General features: G+C 41.1%; 1 protein-coding gene across 20 annotated transcripts in view; it reads right to left on the bottom strand.

The window, feature by feature from the left end:
• PARD3 (par-3 family cell polarity regulator) overlaps positions 1-15484 on the bottom strand; it is an 823651-nt gene that overhangs the window by 441848 nt on the left and 366319 nt on the right. For all 20 annotated transcript variants that reach the window (XM_064285100.1, XM_010600277.3, XM_010600267.3 and 17 more), the window contains one exon: positions 1548-1726. In XM_064285100.1, coding sequence (XP_064141170.1) covers positions 1548-1726 — 179 coding nt within the window. The remainder of the gene's footprint in view (positions 1-1547; positions 1727-15484) is intronic.

The following is a 15484-nucleotide window of genomic DNA, read 5'->3' as shown; positions in this document are numbered from 1 at the left end:
TGTCACTAGGATTCAGAATCGACCCGATGCAATGGGTTTTTAGTTATTATGAATAAAAACAATTTATCATGAAATATATTCATAAATTGGATTTTGCTTCTTCAAATACCCTACTGTATAAGACCTCTAAATTTTCAAGCTAATCTTAGTGAGAAAATATTCTAGTGTTTAGTCCTCATGAAATCTATAATAAAATATTTTAAGTAAGTAATGCAATTATAAAAATTAGAAAATAAATTACACTCTGTTTTTTTGCCTGGTATACTACTTTAAACTTATGTACTCCATTTATTTGTTTTCCAACTTGAACTAGTTGAAATGGAAAACAAAGTTAATGGAAATATTTAAAACTGGAATTTTTACATAGAAGCAAAGGATAAATCAGCAAATATCAAAGTATATCCATTTTAATATTAACATCAAAAGCCAACAAAAAACCAAATCCGCTGCTGTCAAGTCGATTCTGACCCATAGCAACCCCAGCGGCAGAGGAGAACTTCCCCATAGGGTTTCCAAGGAACAGCTGGTGGATTCAAACTGCCAACCATTTTGGTTAGCAGCTGTATCACTTAACCACTGTGCCACCAGGGCTCTGAAATGTTAACGTAGATTGGTATATTTTCATATTTCTCAACACATATTGTGCTAAATTACTGCATGTATTGAAAATGTTTATTAATTTATTCAAGAAATGTTTATTGAGCATCTACTCTACAAATTGACAGTCAGAGCTTAAGGCTCCCTGGGTGAAAGGTTAGGAGTACGGCAGGATGAAATGATGGGGTTCTGTGAGAATATGACACAAAGAGCAGAACAAATTGGAAGAAATGTTTAGACTAAAATAAATCAGGTCAAGGAAAAGAAGTTTATCAACACTAGACAGGATCCTTCCATTTTCTAGGGGAACTTAGACAAGGTGCAATTGTCAACTAGGTAGCCAGAATAGATTACAATCAGGGCCACTTTCATCCTTAGAAGTCCATGTGCTATAATTTCTTTAATGCACCTCACAAGGCAATATGAATATTTGCTTACATGTGTGTCCAATATCTCTGTAAGGACATGGAAAATGCCTATATTAGGGTCTGCCCTGAAGAGAAACACACAGGCAGAGTGACAAGGAGACAAGCTGGGTGAGGAACTTTACTATATGCACTCTTTCAAGTTGAAAGTTTCCATTTTTGAATCCTACAATTGTATTATTTAAAAATGAATAATGAATGTACACGAAAAACATATGTGAAATTTTACATTTTTGGTATATACATAATTGTACACAAACAAAATGTAAAAATACAAACGTATAATTTTGTGTAAATGTAATGAATGTACATGAAAATTTTCATATGCATGAAAATGTACATAAAGTGAAACTAAACGTATGACATTTAGTTCAATACAAAGTAGGAGGCCATCTGAACTGTCATGAAAAGCTGAACAAGCACGCACACAAAACGCTACAGTGAAAACATGCTAGGAGCAAAGCCAACCACTGAATCCTCACTGATACTAAGAAGTCAGCGGATGAGGAAAAAGCAAGTGGTTACCTTCCTATCACAGGTTTTGGGGCTGCCAGCAGTGTTCTGCTTGAGGAAGCCAGCTGTTGTAGACCAGCGTGTCGGGTTTTTCCGAGACGGTTCTTCAGATGAAAAATTATTATCGCTGACAGAAGTCGAGAGACCAATTAAAGCTGGGTCACTGCTTCGCCGGACATGAAGAGGCATATCTAGAAAAACAAAAAGCACTACATTAAAAAAAAAGATAATAATGTCCGTAAACTACATGTTAGGATAAAAGAAGTTAAATCCAGGCTAGCATTTATAGCCAGGGCACTGAGAACAACTTGGCAGGTACTACTGTTACAGCAGAGAGGAAACACAACCACAGAAAGAAGAGAACAAAAGCACAGAGTGTGTAATATTTAAAAGAGGAACAAAAAGACTCACTCATCAACTACGTGAAATCACTCAAAAAAATACAGTTACGGTAAACTGTATTTTGGAGCCCGGTGGCACAGTGGTTAAGCATTCAGTTTGAACCCATCAGTCACTTCCTAGTGGGCAGTTCTACTCTGTCCTATAGGGTCTCTATGAGTTGGCATCAACTCTGCAGCAATGGGTTTGGTTATTTTGGGAAGTAAAACAAAATTTGGATTAAATTTCATTTAGAATAATCTGTTTTCGAAAACAAGGATGCAAGTTATATATTTAGGTTTAAAAAGCCTCTAACAAAATGACTTTAACCATGAAGAAGTAAGCTTATTTATATACTCTGTGAGAAACATTTTGAAACATTGATACCTGTCAGGTATTGGTCTATGGATTGGATGCACATATCCTTGGTAATGCTAAACTTGGTCATGCGGACCCATATATATATATTTTATGTATTTTATATATATATATATATGCTGTATATCTCTACATTGAAGGTTACATTTTAGCTACAGTCAGTCCAACAGTCTGAGAACTGTTAAAGAAAATTAGAAAAAACTGACCCAAGAAAACAGAAGCCTGTGAACCACAGCAATATTACATGTACCATGTGCTTCTATGTCATGAGGATTTGATAACAATAAGAGACTTTACCAGCAGCATCAGAGAAAACAATATGCTGAAAATTTAATATTGCTGGTGGTTATCTTAATTTGCTGGACAAAACACAGACATGCAATTTATAAAGAAGAATAATTTCTGGTTTTTAAGTGTGTGTAAATACCTGTGACAGCTCTTACTGCTTATAATTTGCACCAAGAAAATAAAAGCCCAATAAGAATTATGTACTCTCAGGGCAAGCTCACAAAAATACACGTTGAGGAATTCATGTGTGTTAATACTATAATGCTCTTACTATAGGAAATGTTTTCTCCCAGTAAGCAACAAAATAATTCCCAGAACCATCAAAGGTAAAAAAAAAACATATTCATTAAAGTAACAAAATAGGGTTGCACGGAAGAAAAAAATAATTCAGGGCAATTATAATATTGCTACTTAGATACAGGTTCTGTTACTTTCCTGATCTTTATTCAGTTGGAGTCCCTGGGTTGTACAACTGGTTAACACTCTCAGCATCTAACTGAAAGGCTGGAGATTTGAGTCCACCCAGAGGCACCTCAGAAGAAAGACCTGGCAATCTACGTCCAAAAAATCAGCCTTAGAAAACCCTGTGGATCACAGTTCTTCTCTGACATACACGGGGTCATCTCAATACCAACTGGTTTAATTATTCCGTGGTTACACACTCTGGACACTATTAGCTCCCAAGAAAAGGCTGTAAAAAATTATTGTGCAAAAAAAAAAAAAAATTGTGCAGAGGTAACGACCAAAAGCAGTACCCACTATCTACAGTAAATAACCACATAAAATATATATATTAAACAACAAAGTAAACACAGAGACTACATCATCTCGTTGCATTTGCTTTGCAAAAATAAAACAGCTTATCCTACTTGTGTTTGGAAAATTTCTTCAGGACAGTATGTTGCATACACAATTTACATAAGATAATTAGGACCATCATCTACTGACCGACCATGATCTTGGTGTTAATCTATTCGACAGAAACAGATAAAATATAATTCGCATTTTACCTCCATGTATCTGTAATGCTGGAAATAAAACTGTGGATGCGTGGGGAAAAAGGGAATTAGAGGGCAGGTAGGTTAATGCAGGGTATGCAGACCCTAGGGGTTGTCTCTTAAGGGTGATCAAGGCACAGCACCAGGGGCTCCGTCAGTATACAGACGCCCAATGTGACTGGTGCCACCTGGAGATGTGGAGTGAGGTAGCCCTGTCTGTAAGTTCTTCAAGCGTTAAAATGTTTTTGCTTTCATGATGATGATATCTATGGAACAAATTATTATAAATATAGGCTGGACCATTTATTTGCACAACCTTATAACTGAATATTCACGCGCAATTTCAGAAGCCACGTTTACATTCGTGTTCACTGTCAAATTCAGGAAGGTGTCTTATATTTGATTATCAGGTGGATAGGAGAAGAATAGAATCCAATTTCAGATGTAAACAATGTGTTCACACAGCAAATGACTTAATAATGATGTTGAAGTCAAGGTTTCCCAGCAGAACGAGGCACTGAAAGGACCGGCTCATCACAGTGCACACAGCAGCGTTAACTAGGTCCATGTCAGAACGCTCCAAACACTGCCACAGCATTGGTACCTTGTTCCTGCTGCCTGTGACTGAGACCCAACAAGACATCGTCTCGCACACCAATGCTGTCAATTTGGATTTCTAGTGGTTTATGATTATATAATTTATTATACGGCATAGTTATCTAGTTTATGAGGAGCCCCGGTGGTGCAGTGGTTAAGCACTCCATTGCTAACCAAAAGGTCGGCAGTTTGAACCCACCAGCTACTCCTCAGGAGAAAGACGTAGCAGTCTGCTTCCGTAAAGATGACAGCCTTGGAAATCCGATGGGGCAGTTCTACTTTGTCCTGTAGCATCATTATGAGCCAGAATTGACTCAGCAGCAGTGGGTTTGGTTTTTTGGGTATCTAATTTACCCAAGCATAATAATGGTTGTGCAGATGGCACAGGGGCAGACAGTGTTTCATTCTGTTGTTCATAGGGTCACTACGAGTTAGAAACAACTCGACAGCACCTAACAACAACAGTTTACACAAACACAGACACACACACACAAAGGTTTAAGTGACACTGTACTAGAACCCATGATTTAACTCAGAGGGATCTGAACCTTTTTTTTTTTTTGTAATTTAAATGAGTCTCTACATTATTCACAGTGGAGAAATGTGTGGCTCACTTCACAGATGAGTAAGTGAGGCTCAGGCTCAGGGGTAACTTGAGGAGCCTACACTCACGAACAATTTCCAGACCAGGACTTCAGGCTCCCAGGTCAGCATACTATCAGTGCACACATCATGAGGTAAGTCGTACTGTTACGTTTGAAAACAAATGCCATTTTAGCTACCTATGGATATAAAGGAAACCCTGGTGGCGTAGTGGTTAAGAGCTAGGGCTGCTAACCAAAAGGCTGGCAGTTTGAATCACCAGGCACTCCTTGGAAACTCTATGGGGCAGTTCTGCTCTGTCTATAGGGTCGCTATGAGTCGGAACTGACTCGATCAAAGTCTTTTTTTTTTTTTTCATGGATATGCCTCAATCTTGTAAAACAAAAGAACTTTGTTGTTGCTGCTGCTATTTTCAAAGCAGAATAACACACACTGAGAAAGCATACACTGATTTTAACTCACAGCATCAACTGATTTGGGGAGTTAAAGAAACATTAACTATGCACACAGATTGTAACGAGCATCCCAATTTCAGAAACGTTAAAATGGGAGAAGAAAAAAAATTGTTAAAATGGAGGAACTTCACTATGCAAGATAATAAAGCATACTTGGACCAGTGATTCTCAAACTTTTTTATCTCAAGGTTCTTTCATACTCAAAATTCCTGAGAATCCCAAAGAGCTTTTGTTTATGTGGGCTACTGCTAGCAATATTTACCATATTACAAATGAAAATGAGAGTTTGTTAAGTATTTACTTAATTCATTTTTAAGTAACAACAAAAAACCCATTACATGTTAACATAAACAATTTTGTCAAAACCGTATTTCACAAAACAAGTGTATTTAGTGGAAAGAGTAACACTGTTTTATATTTTGCTTAATAGAAAACATTTGGATTCTCATATCTGCCTCTGCATTTAATCTGTTACAATAAGACCAAGCATATGAAGAAAAGGAGAGTTTCACAGATATGTAGTTGGAAGAGGGAAAAAGTGCTTTAATTGCCTTTCCAGATAGATAATTGTAGATATTTTTCTTTACCATACCAAAACTTGACAAGTGGTAGTTTCCCAAAGATTAGCTGACATATGGAATGTCAACTTTTCATTTGTTACATTTAGGTCTACTTGTCTATGTTGTACTTTGAATGGATTTTTACCCCATAACAAATTTTGTAACATCATGCACTAGTCATTTGGCAAATATTAGCTCACTGGCTATGATAATCTTCCAAATGTTGATACATTTCTGTATGTCAGAAAATCACATAGGTTAATATTACTACTGATTTCATCAGAAAAGTCTAACTATTAAGGAGCTGTCAAGTTCATGGTGGGATATAAGTTTCCCAAAACCTAATTTGCACTAGAAAGCTCGAATTTTATCTTTGGCAATAAATACTGCTGGTTGTTTGCCTTGTAATAACAGGCTCACTTCATTCATTTTCTAGAAACTGTCTGCCAGGTACCAAAGTCTGAAAGACCAGACTTTGTCTATCAGTCATTCTTTCAAACAAAAACGTCATTCTATGAAAAAATGGCTAGCTGAGCTCACAACTCAAACAATCACAAACACTTCCCTCGAGAAGTGTACTTTCTGCCTACTTCCCATTTTGTTACACGTAAGTGTCAAGATTTAATAAAATTAATTTTTCCTGCTTCATCAAAGACAGAGGGTGAAACTGGCTTTTTTTTTTTTTTTTTAACCTTTGAGTGTGTTGGGTGAAGAATATACTTGGTGCCATTGTCTTGACTTGTGCTTAAGGTACCTGCTACAACCAACCATGGGGATGGTACAGGAGTGGGCAGTTTTGTTCTGTTGTGCATGAGGTTGCCATAAGTTGGGAGCCAACTCGACAACAGCCAACTACAACAACCTATAGTTTTATCCATTAGTGCTTTTGCACAACTCATGCAAATGTCAACAAAGTGAACAGCACTAAATAGGCCTTAGTAATACTATAAAAATAGTTTTGGCATTACAGACTCACTGAAATGGTCCTAGTGATACAAAAGGATCCAAAGACCACAGTCTGAGAACCACTAGTTTAGACAGAGTTGTGACCCTAGCAAATCAAAGGCTGCACCAATGGGCTTGAAAGTTCCTCTTAAGGCTAAAAATGGACGATACTACATAAGAGTTATCACCCACCAAGCTTCATCCTGACAAAATGAATTTATGAAAAATGTATTAAAAAATGTATTCAAGGACATATAAAAGCACTTCAAAGCAGTAACAACAACCATTATCAGGTGCCTTTAAACAATTTAAAGAATTATATGCAACACAGGAGAACCATAATACACAAGAGTTATTGAAGGAATGCTGCAGAGCAGCAGTAGCCACAAACACGAGGCCTTTTGACAAGCCGAACCTGACACAAAGGAAAGAGATTACTAGAAATGCCTGGCCTTATCAACAAAGTGAATCACAAACCACAACTGCTGCGTGCACCTGGCAGGTTCTCCACCTCTTACCGTTCTACTAAAACATAATAATGCATAAAAGAGGTAATTTTGTCCTGGCTGCAAAGGAATAAAATATGGATACAGCTTTTTTGCCTATAATTTGTTACATTTTTCCAGGGCCCCTGGCCTATCTCAGCATTACTTCTATTCTGATGTAACCTGCATTCTTTACAGGAATTAGAAATAATAAGAGCTTCTCATTTAAGGTAATTTGGTCATTATTATTGCAATCCTCATCCTCGATTTTGGGAAAATTAATGCACTTTAAAACATGGTGATAAAACTTTCTCACCCCATAATCTTCTGATTTATTTAATATACAGATTTTCAAAGTATATCCTCTGAAATATTAAAAAGCAAATTCAAAGACAAGGATCTTCAATAATTAAGCTGCTGGATGAGCACACAGGGACTCGTGCAATGTCCCAGAATCCAGGGTGACGACAGAGACTGTTTGATGTCTGTGCTTGCTTTGAAGAGTGGATAAAACAGCAATAAACCCTAATCACAAGATTTCAAACTCTCTGTGGCACTAATGCACTGTAAATATTGATTTGTCTCTCTAGGTAAGGTGCCTTTTAAATAAGTGGAAGAAATGGCAAATCTAATAATGAATTGCAGCAAACACTAAGGACAGATATATACATTTTTAACTGGTAAATAGCCCACCCCTACACCTCGTCGGTATTCCCTAGTCTCCTCTCTTCTCATTCTTCTAGTGATTTTTAAATTATTTAATCACTCAAAGCCATGAATAAACCTTTTCCATGAAGATAGGAGAACGCCATCAAGGTATTTAATCAAAATCTAAAAATAATATGCAGTTACAGGTGTTCTACTAGAACTTATGAAGCAAATGGCATAAGTGCTCGGCATGCAAAATGAAGACCACCTTCCTTCCCATCTTGGGGGCAATTCTACAGCTCCTAAAGACAAGTCCCCATGGGAAGAACCAAGTTAACAGGACATGTCATGGGCATAAAAACCCCCCACCGGGATTATGAAACCAATCTTTGAATATATATTCCCCCATTTACAATAAATTTATCAGCATTTCCCTTACCAAGGTAAAATCTTTAGGAAGAAATGTGTGGAAGGCAGGGCAGGAAATAAGCTTTGAAGAACAATAAATGACTCAGAAAGGGGATATGAAATCAGTTTTATCACACTGTTATCGATGATTTTATATACACACACACACACACACACAGAGCAATAAATACAGGGTTCTATAGTTGGAAGGTACCTTAGAAGTAATTGAACTATCACACTGTATAGCTGAGTAAACTGAGACCCAGAGAGTGAGATATTTTCAGGCTGGGTCAAACATCACACTGCTCTACATGGACCCAGCTGGACTTGTTATTGACTCTTTGTCCTGTGCAATTGGGATCTGACAACAGTGCTGTCTGGGAAGAACTATGATGTACCAAGTCCATAAGATGGCTATGCTTCGCTAGTGATGACAGGTGACTTTTTGGTGAGGTTGACTTTAAAACACTTTTCTATACAAACAGAATGTTTTCAATGGTTTCCACAGAATCTCAGACACATATAAGGGGGAAAAGAATCCAGTCCTAGGGTTTTCAATTGGACAGGGAACTTTTCAAAGTCAAGAGGAAAAAAAATGTACATATATATATACACACACATACATATGTACAAACAACTTACTAACATCATATTGGAAACCCTGGCGGCATAGTGGTTAAGCGCTACGGCTGCTAACCAAAGGGTTGGCAGTTCGAGTCCACCAAGCGGGCGCTCCTTGGAAACTCTATGGGGCAGTTCTACTCTGTTCTATAGGGTCGCTAGGAGTCAGATTCGACTCGACGGCACTGGGTCTGGGTAACATCATATTAATGATTCCAAAGAAAAGCCAGGAATTTTTCTGAGGCATATTAAACTTGTAACATTAAAAGTCTCATTCTAAAACTGGTAATTTAACCACTCTGATCAAAATCCCTGCAAGCACTCACATGAGTACAAGTAAATCTGTGGAAATTTGAATAAAATCGGCAGATTATATCAATGTTAAATCCTAGTTGTGATATAATGTTGCAGTTTTTCACGATACTATCAGTGGAGAAGATGCAAAAGAAATCTCTCTATATTATTTCTTACAGCTGTGTATGAGTCTACAATTAGGTTATTTAGAAAAAAGAAAGAAAAGCATGCAAGCCCTCCAATGACTTTAAACAGAAAATTGCCAGGTGAGGAGGCTCAATGTCAAGGTCTACTGCAGTCAGAACTTTAGGTGGCTTTCTAAGGCCATGTCCTGTAACTGTCTCCTCCTGGACCAGTGTTCAGCCTGTAAACACATCTTTGTCTTCCTGTAGCCTGTGAAGGCTGATGGCTCCCTACACGTGCTTCCCAGCCATACATCTCCATGCCTTTACCAATCCTCCTAGCTCAGACTACACAGCCTTTGTGCTCCCATCCCACCCACATTCTCCCTATACAATGTCCTCTACCCTGCAGGTTCTCTTCAACTGGCACCAACGTCAAAATATGTCAGAATTGGGATTACTGTCCCAGCAGCAAAGAGCTGGCTGACTCAGCGAGGGATCACTGAGCAAGGTTGAATGAAAGGACTACAGCATTTACAAATACATGGGCAGGACTAAGGAAAATAGGTTCCTGGGTGGAACAAACAATGTACACTGGACTGCTAACCTAAAGACCAGCTGTTCAAGCTCACCCAGCGGTACTGCAGAAGAGGGCTGGTGATCTGCTTCCACTAAGGTTACAGCCAAGAAAACCCTGAGGAGCGGCTCTGCTCTGCAAACACAGGGTCATCTCGAGTAGGAATCAACTCAACGGCAACTAACAACAAGGACAAGCAACAAAGGAAGGTGAAGCACCTTGTGGCTCACAAACAGGTAAGGACTTTACCGCTCCAAGGCAAGGGAAGCTGTGATTGTCACTGAAGGAAGGCGGCTACCGGCTAATCACAGCCAGGCAGAGTGGGAACCAGGAATAAACCTCGTCTTCTTTCTCGTCCCACTCTCCAGGCCATACTCTGCTGGAGCATCCCCCGGCCTTGCTCAAAGAGGAAAGAGCCTGGATGACACACCTAGGGCAGGGTGGAGGAGCAAAAGAATAGTATCCAGGTCAGGGACACCAGGGAAAATTAATCTGCCCCTTTCTCCTAGTGCACTTTGTTGCTACTTCTGACAGCTGGTCGTTGGGTACCATTATGTCAATGTTCATCTCATAACGACCCCCTGTGACAGAGCAGAACTTCCCCATAGGGTTTTCTAGGCTATAATCTTTACGGAAACACGTTGCCAGGTCTTCCTCCCATGGAGCCACTGGGTGGGTTTGAACCACCAACCTTTTGGTTAACGGCAGAGCGCTTAACCAGTGCACCACCAGGGCTCTTTACTTCTAACAGCATCAGACATTTTTCCAATTAGTTGTGTTTGTCTACACCTAACCTCTCAACCCCAGGGGAGAAGCAGTTACTCTATTCATCGTAACTGCCTACTCTCCACACACACATCCACCCCCCAACAGAGCAGGGAATAAAATTTTTCTTAAAGTTTGTTAAAAATGCATTCATCGGCAACAAAAAGCTTCCCAACTAACGATTCAATTCAAGGCTTCCTTTCATCCCATGAGGGTGGAAAAGCGTAGTAAAGGTGTGTAAAAAACAAGAAAGCGTAATAAAGGTGTGTAAGAAACAAGCCTCAGAGGTTAAAAGCCTTTCACTCTTATCTTCCTGCCACCTGGAGTATACGTAGGACCTGGCCCCAGGCAGTTATGGAAATCATCAGCTGCTTATAAAATCATGCGCCAGCTAGTGAGTGCTGCACATAAAAACTCAGTGTCCCCAAATCCTTTGCTAAGACAGCCACGGCTCAGGGGAACAGTCGGTTATATTAGCCTTCCATCTTTAATGGAAGGTTTACAAAGTCAGAAAAATCCACATTCCACCTGTCCTAGAGGCTGAATCCTGAATCCCCCAGCCCCCCAGGCCCAACACTAGGGAGCACTCAGGCTGGCCAGACAGAGCAGAAGAAAAGCAGGGCTTTGCAAGGAGCTCTTTTCCCTTTAATCTAATTTTGGGGTCCTTTTTTTTTTTTTTTTGCTATGGTTGTTATAAACTCTGGCTACTTTCATCAACATTCATTGAGCATCTACTATGCACTATCCTAGAGATTTCAAAAAACAAATATGGAGCCAAGTGGGACTTTAAGAGTCATTTACTGAGGCAAACATCGTTCTGGATCAATCTCACATGCAAAGGGAGCAAATCCTCTACCTACCTAGTGGCTGGCCCACGGCTGGTAAAACTCGTGTGCTAGTGAAAGGAAGGAGGAAAAGGTACGAAGAGTCAAATTATAACAAAGTACCCAGAGGAAAAAACAACCATGGGTGAGTGAAACAACGTATCTTAACAGCTAGCACTAGAGAATATTCTGGAAATTATTTTTTGTTTGTTTTTTGCTTTCAGAAAAAATACCTTAATGAGCAACAAGTGGATTGAAGTTGAGACCTTGAGAATTTGAGCTGGAGGGAAACAAGGAGAGAAAAGGAAAGAAAAGACAGAGAAGGCACTAGCACTTGCCACTCTAAGCTATTTTGCTTAAGACATAAACAAAATATTTGGGGATCCCAGTCACCCAGCACCGTCCAGTCGATTCCAACTCATAGCGACCCTACAGGACGGAGTAGAACTGCTCCGTAGAGTTTCCAAGGAGCGCCTGGTGGATAAGAAAGACAAAAAAGACAAGGTGGTTCTCTTCTCTGTTATTATCACTGATACTATTGTCTTCCTGATAGATGTGTATGGAGAAGTGACAGGTGCCCTTTGTAATTTCTATATGGCCAATAATCAGATCTAGAGCCTGTACCGAGGGTAGAGGCTGTATCCATCTTGTGCACTGATTTTTAGACCCCAGAGTAGTACCTGGAATAATAAATACCTTGCTCAATAAACATTTGTTGACTGAATAAATGGCTCTTACTAATCTTTAAAAAAGAAACTGCTACCCACCCAGGTTCTTCTCCAGATACTGTTCTCTTGCTATTTTTCCCCCTTGATGGGCAACTCATTCACACACTATTATCCTTGTCCTCCCCACTATGCCACCGATCCAGGGGTTTGGTTTGTTTTTTACCAAGGGTACCATAAACCCCCTCCCTTGGTCAACACTATTTGTGTGCACTCTGTCCTGGGCATTTTATGGTAAACAGAACAGAGCTGGTTTCTGCCCAGACGGAGTTTATAGTGCATGGGAAAGGCAAACAAATCAGCCAGCCCTCTCCGGTGTGGTCAAGGTGTTTCACAGAAAGCATACCACTGCTAGTCTGTCCCTTTGTCCTGCCGTGGCAGTTTGCACGCTGCTATGAAGCTGGAAGCTGTGCCACCAACATTTCAAATACCAGTAGGGTCACCCATGATAGACAGGTTTCCGGGGAACTTCCAGGCCAAGACAAACTAGGGAGAAAGACCTGGTGATCCACCTCCACGAACTGGCCAGTGAAGACCCTGTGGGCCACAGAGTGTTGCTCAAGACTTCTACCCACTCGCTTTGGAAGCATCATCAGGATGGGTAATGGCTACAGAAGGGCATCACGTCTGGAAAGCGGAGGGCAGCCAAGGTGAGGGAGACCTTTGGTGAGGCGAACTGACACCATGGCTGCTTTGGAAGCATCATCAGGACGGCTAATGGCTACAGAAGGGCATCACGTCTGGAAAGCGGAGGGCAGCCAAGGTGAGGGAGACCCTCGGTGAGGCGAACTGACACCATGGCTGCAACCATGGGCTCAAACGTACCAACGATCACGAAGACGGCACAGGGCTGGGCAACGTCCAGTCCTTATATATGGAGTCACCACGAGTCAGAGCTGATTCAACAGCATCTAACAACAACCGCATGCTCAGTACTGTGCCAAATCTTTACATACTTTATCTCATTCAGTCTTCGCACTGAGGATTATGACGTGGGGTTCACAGACAAGGAAGCTGTCTAATGCACCACAGCAAAGTTGGGACAGAGCCGGGTCCCCGTGCAGAAATATGACTATGGGGCCTTGGCTGTAACCACTCAAACAGCTTTCTCAGAAGACTTAAGGGGCACACCTTGTTCTGGGGTCTCCATAAAGACTTCATGAGAGAAACGACAGCTAACTTTTACCTATTATTCTTCCCCGCTCTTCTGAGCGTCACCTGCCCTAGGAAGCCTTCTGATCACTTCCGAAGGAGCAAAATGCTCTTTGAAAGCCTGCCTATTCCTAGAGTTGAGTCTGCCACCCCATAATTCTGTTTTAGGATCTACCTCCTCATTAGGATGCAGCTCCTAGAAAACCAGTTGTTACCAAGTGGACCCGGACTCGTGACAACCACGTATGTGTCTGAGTGGAACTGTGCTCCACAGAGTTTCACTGACTGACTTTTCACAAGTAGATCACCAGGCCTTTCTTCTGAGGCACCTCTGGGTGAACTTGAACCTCCAACCTTTCAATGAGCAGCCAAGTGTGTTAACTATTTGCATCGCACCCAGGCAACTGCCCCAGAGAACAACATTGTACATTTCATCGTATCCCCAGAAGCGTGGCCCTTAACAAATGTTTGCTGAACTAACAGATAAGTGAATGATGAGACCTCAAAGATGAAGTTCTTCATTTGTTTGGTTTGGTTTGGCTGGGGTTGTGGCGATGGTGTCACTGACAGTCATTTGGAGGCCCGGAGTATGAGGAGGAAGGAGGAAAACATGCAGACAGAGAAAACCGCAGGTGCACAGGCCAGAGACTTAAATTCTAGAGAATTAGAGAGACTGCAAGAAATTTGGCCTGGCTAAGCGCAGAGTTCAGGGTACAACGGAAGAATGAGAAAGCAAGGGCAGAGCTGTGGATGAGCCAACAGAGGGTCTTGTAAGTCACAGTTTTTCAAGCTTTAATGTGAACAAAAACCACCTGGGAATCATGTTCAAGTGACTCAGTCGGTCCGGGTCATGGGCCCTGAAAACCCTAATTTCTCAAGTCCCACTTAACGCTGCTGGCCTGTCAACCTCACCTTGAAACTGTGCTAATGAATCTGGACTTCTAGGCTTTTTTGTTGTTGTTACTGAGCGCTTGAGTCGGCCCCCGACTCACGGCAACCCTGAGCACAAAAGAATGAAACACTGCCCGGTCCTGTGCCATCCACACAATAGACTGTGGATCAGACCATTGTGGTCCACAGGATTTTCATTGACTGAGTTTCAGAAGTAGCTCACCAGGCTTTTCTTCCTACTTGATTTAAGCCTGGAAGCTCCGCTGAAACCTGTTCAAGATGCGTTGGCCAGGAATCATACCTGGGTCTTCTGCATACCCAGTTCCCAGTGCCGTCGTGCATGGAAGGCGAGAATTCTACCACTCAGCCACCACTGCCCCTCCTTCCAACGCCACCTTCTCCGCCCTTCAGTCTCAGTTTTCTCCAATTCACCCTCTAGAAAACATCCATAGTAACTTTTCTGAACCAGAAATCAGATGTCATGACTCAAAATTCTTGGTTAGGTGGGTCACAGTACCATCAGATTAAGCCTTGGCCCTTGGCCTCCATGATCTGAGCAATGGCTCTCAAGCCTTACACTCAGAGCCCACTGGAACACTGTGAAGTTACCAGAAGGCCACCTCTCTCCTTTGCTCCCTTGTCCACCCACTCTACCTCTCTAGCATCAGCCTGGAGGGCGCTGTCTTCTCCAGAACGTCCAGTGTTCCTGTAGCATATGTAAAAGCAAGCCTTAGCATCAACTTCACTGATTAGAACCGGCTGCTTTCTTATGCAGACACTAAATCCTTGTAGAAAGATCAGACTTAATGGTCTGAAAGAGACTAGAAGGACCTGGAGGTCATGGTCCCCAGACCTTCTGATAGCCCAAGACAGGAACCATTCCTAAAGCCAACTCTTCAGACAGGGATTGGACTGGACTATGGGATAGAAAATGATACTGGTGAAGAGTGAGCTACTTGGATCAAGTAGACACATGAGACTGTGGGCAGCTCCTGTCTGTAGAGGAGATGAGAGGGCAGAGGGGGTCAGAAGCTGGCCAAATGGACACGAAGATAGAGAGTAGAGGGAAGGAGTGTGCTGTCTCATTAAGGGTAGAGCAACTAGGAGTATACAGCAAGGTATATATAAATTTTTGTATGAGAGACTAACTCGGTTTGTGAACTTTCACTTAAAGCACAATAAAAATTAAAAAAAAAAAAGAACTGGTTGCTTTCTTATGGGTCTCCCTCACTAAA

The sequence above is a fragment of the Loxodonta africana genome, chromosome 4, assembly GCF_030014295.1.
Source record: "Loxodonta africana isolate mLoxAfr1 chromosome 4, mLoxAfr1.hap2, whole genome shotgun sequence".
Lineage (NCBI taxonomy): Eukaryota > Metazoa > Chordata > Mammalia > Proboscidea > Elephantidae > Loxodonta > Loxodonta africana.
This window is presented reverse-complemented; position numbering and strand designations above follow the sequence as displayed.